Here is a 4315-nt window from a genome sequence, read left to right as displayed (position 1 = left end):
TTAAGCTATTTTTAACAGTAGGTCACAGTTCATTGGTTGATTTAGAGAGGTTTGATCCACATTCTATTCAACAGAAGCCAATGTTGTCGCAGCATTTCAAGCACTGCCAACCTAGGGTCACCAACAGGCCTCAGCCATAATCTTATCATTTCACTTTATTTGTGTGAACAACCCAAGGTTACGTCCCCCTCTCATCTGCATAAATGGAAAATCAAACAAACCAATGAACATGTTTTCCTTTGGTCAGATACATATGTTCATTTTCAAAGTAGTTCAGTTGGCTTATCTGGCTGACCTTTCCCCCTGCTGTGGGCACAGAGCGTTGTGTTGTGGCTTGGGTGTCTCCATGGGAACGGGTGGCCAAGGGGAGGTTCCTGTCAGAGCACTGAAGGGTGTGTGGAAGTCGTCCTGGTCTCCTCCCCACCACCAGGCCATATTTAAACAGCCTGGCAGCTCTTTCAGTCAGTCGCTTACAGAGGAGCTGGTCTTAACAAGAGAGATTCTGAGCCTGCTACTTATAGAGACCTTTACTACTACCATCGTTATCTATCTCACAAGCCTGTCTGTAAGGACACAGTGTTGGATTTACTGACATCTCATTTACACCAGGTAAGCATCACATCATAATCATGACTTGAAATAATTTACCTTTTCTCAAATTTTTCAATACAAAGTTGAATTATTTTTTTATTTGTTAAGAAAAACTAGTATTTAACTAGTTTTTGAAAACAGGCTTTTTGATTGGCTGTGATTTGTTTCCATTTGTGTTGTCTAATGAGGATTTCCCTTTACTGTTCCAGTTACCAAGCCCTATCAGAGAACTCATGTGGGTGGTGGAGAAGATCCGTGTGTCCGTGGAGAGAACCAACCTGCCTCTCCCCTCAACGGAATACAGCTTCAGGATCGGAGACATGTTTGGAGAGAAAGCTGAGAAACACAAGAGACTTTCCCTGTGTCCTAATATTATCACCCCAGACACTATCCCAGAGTTTTGCATCCCTCCTAAGATCCCGTCCTTCCAGGAGCCGAAAGGTACAGAGCAGAGCCGCCAGGCCCCCATCATCAGAGTGTCCCTGTGTGAATCTGAGAGGGGGAGCCCTAAGAGGGAAGCCCCAACACGAAAGCTTATCAGCCCACACATCATCCAGGTAGAGAATGTGGACGAGAGCCCTTATGACTGTAGTGATGAGGAGACCACCAACGCAGACCCTCAAAGCCAGGCAGCACTCTCCTTGCCCCACATGGCCAAAGCCCAGACTTGCTACGGTTTCTGTACCCTGCTGGAGAGCCCCCACACCAGGAGGAAGGAGTCCCTGTTCCACAACGACCCTGGCTCCTGTGGCATACCGCTGCTGCTCCCCAGGAGCAGGTCCAACACTTGCTCCAGAGTCTCCCCCTCTACCTCCCCATCCTCCTCCCCTTCCTCCTTCAGTCTTCACACCCTGACCTCCAGACTCTCGCCCAGAGGTTATACACTCAACAGACAGGGCACACTGGACAGTGACACCACCTCCTCAGCTGAGTCCTCCCCTTTCAGCTCCCCAATGCTGAGCAGGTCCCCACCCAAGTCTTCCCTCTTCAAAACACTGAGTCATGAAAGGCTTCTTTCCAGAAACATCAGGAAGACTGTGGTGTCCAGAAACAACTCCCTGTCAACAGACGAGGGCAGCTCCACAGACAATAGTCCCAATTTCATGAGGAGGGCGTCAGATGGGCTGGTAGAAGGCCTTCCACCAAGCTTCGGTCTGGCCCCTCCTACCATCTTCCCCATAGACTTGGTTCTGCACAGGGAAAGGGTGATGAGGGAGAGCATGGTCCCTATAGGGAAGGACGGCACCCTGCGCCTCTCTGCAGAGTACTGTCCTGATAACCAGAGGCTGCGGGTGCGGCTCATCAGTGCTGAGGGACTATACACTCACTCGGTGGACCCCAAGAGTATCAACTGCAGTGTCAGCCTTTCCCTGGTGCCTGGAAAGGTCCAGAAGCAGCGTAGCACAGTCATCAGGAAGAGTCGTAACCCTATCTTCAATGAGGACTTCTTCTTTGATGCCATCTCAGAGGAGGACCTCTGCCAACGCTCCCTGAGATTTAAAATTGTCAATAAAATGTCCACTATGAAAAGAGATTATATTCTGGGGGACGTTGAACTTCCGCTCACAAGCATTATCACTATATAACTTAAATAATTTGTATTATTTATTTAAATTGTATTTATTATCGCTTTTATACTGTGAGCAGAGATTTTATACTGTGTCTATTAAATCCTTTATTAAAAAGATCTGTTTCCTTATCTTTTGTATCTAAAAGGGCAGCCATGGAGTACATCTGTTGCAAGCATTAATGTTTTCATATGGTGACAGAAGACTGAAAGGTCTTCCTTATACGAGAGTTCATATCACATTGTACACAACCAACATGTTCTAGGCCTATATATTTTTTGCGTACTGGCAATAATCACTCTAGGTTCCTCTTACTATCCATCCTTCAGAAACATTACATCTCTGGATGACTATCTATTTTTGTCTAGACTTAGCTCACCCTCCCAATGTACCTCTTTCTCAGCAGGGGAAGATGTAAAACATGCCCGTCTTGCCTTCTCTTATTTCCTTTATGCCTGTCATTTCCTAATGACCAGTTCTGAATGACCTTCTAAAAACCCAATTTATCAGAAAGCTATGAGTTAATCATTTACATTAACATTTTAGTCATTTAGCAGACACTTCTATTCAGAGCGACTTACAGTTTGTGTATTCATCTTAAGATATCTAGGTGGGACAACCACATATCACAGTCAAGTACATTTCTCCTCAGTAAAGTAGATTTCAGGAAAGTCAGAGCTAGTAAGAAAAAAAAAGTAAAATGAGAGTGTTAGTTCGTGAAAGGCGTTTGAAAATGAAAAACTGAAAATACCACCCATCTTTTAGTTGAGATGCTGCCCCCTTTTTTTGTATAAATTGTGTATTCTGGGATAACACAACTTGGTAGATGTGTAATTGTCCAGGGCACAAAGACTTTGATTTCAAGTTGCACTGTACTAAAGCACATGCCATTACCATGTGCCCCTTAATTAGTGCCACTACAACAGTCCTCTACCCTCTGGGTATTCATAGAGTGGGAACATCTGGAATGACGCTTAGTGTTTACCACCCCATACTCTCTTTCTGCTTCCCAAGGTCATTTCACTCATTATCGTGGGTTCGATCCTCTCTGGGGCCACCCATATGGAAATGTATACCCATTTTACTGAAACGCTTTGGATAAAAGTGTCTGGTAAATGGCATATATTATACCTCAGCATAGGGACAGTAGCTGGTATCCCCAAGAGCTAGAGGCCAGCTCTCAATCTCGCAGGCCAGATTGCTTGTACTGTATACTGTGATTTTCCTGGATAAAGTATACACCATACTGTGGTCTTTCTGCATAAAATACGATTTTCCTCCTCTTCAGACGAGGAGTATGAAGGATCGGACCAATGTGCAGCGTGGTAAGTGTCCATTTTAATTTATTAAAACTGAACACAAAAAAATACAAAATAACAAAGTGAGTGATACAAACGAAAATCGAAACAGTCCCGAAAGGTGCAAACACTGAAACAGGAAACAATCACCCATAAAACACAATAGAAAACAGGCTACCTAAATATGGCTCCCAATCAGAGACAACGACTGACACCTGCCTCTGATTGAGAACCATACTAGGCCAAACACATAGAAAATTACCTAAAGAACAAAACATTAAAAAACAACATAGAATGCCCACCCCAACTCACACCCTGACCAAACTAAAATAAAGACATAAAAAAGGAACTAAGGTCAGAACGTGACAATACTGTTATTTTCCTGCGTACCGTAACAGTATACAAAATACTGTGATTTTCCTGCATACAGTAACAGTATACAACATACTGTGGTTATCCTGCTTACAGTAACAGTATAAAACATACTGTGATTTTTCTGCATACAGTATAAGTCGATGTTTACCCTCCTGAAGAGTGCTGGGAATCGCTTAATAAAGCAAACCTCGGGGAGGGAGGCACATCCTGCTGTTTTCAGCAGTTAAGACCCAGCCTTAAAACCATCCTCTGTCACTAGATATAACTGCTGGGCCTTTCTCAGAGCCTGGGAACTCTGTGATAATATGCGATTAGCAATAGGTGATAGAAGAATTGTAGAATAATTAAGTAACAGTTACATCTAAAAATGACATTGAAGCAACAGAAAATATTATAGTGATGCCCTGCTCCAGGTGTATAACAGGACTAAAGGCAGATTCACAAATGTTTTCATTGACAAAGGATGAATAATCAACCTAATGT

At 43.6% G+C, this 4315-nt stretch overlaps 1 protein-coding gene across 1 annotated transcript; it reads left to right on the top strand.

The window, feature by feature from the left end:
• The first annotated feature begins 456 nt into the window (after window positions 1–456).
• LOC111961172 (C2 calcium-dependent domain-containing protein 4C-like) lies at window positions 457–2247 on the top strand. Its single transcript, XM_023983267.1, has 2 exons — window positions 457–609; window positions 801–2247. Exon 2 carries the CDS (start codon window positions 825–827, stop codon window positions 2175–2177), a length of 1353 nt encoding a protein of 450 aa, XP_023839035.1. The 5' UTR covers window positions 457–609; window positions 801–824; the 3' UTR covers window positions 2178–2247.
• The last annotated feature ends 2068 nt before the right edge of the window (window positions 2248–4315 follow it).

Source organism: Salvelinus sp. IW2-2015, linkage group LG4q.1:29, assembly GCF_002910315.2.
Source record: "Salvelinus sp. IW2-2015 linkage group LG4q.1:29, ASM291031v2, whole genome shotgun sequence".
Lineage (NCBI taxonomy): Eukaryota > Metazoa > Chordata > Actinopteri > Salmoniformes > Salmonidae > Salvelinus > Salvelinus sp. IW2-2015.
Note: the sequence above shows the minus strand (reverse complement) of the source record. Positions and strands in the feature narration are given on the sequence as shown.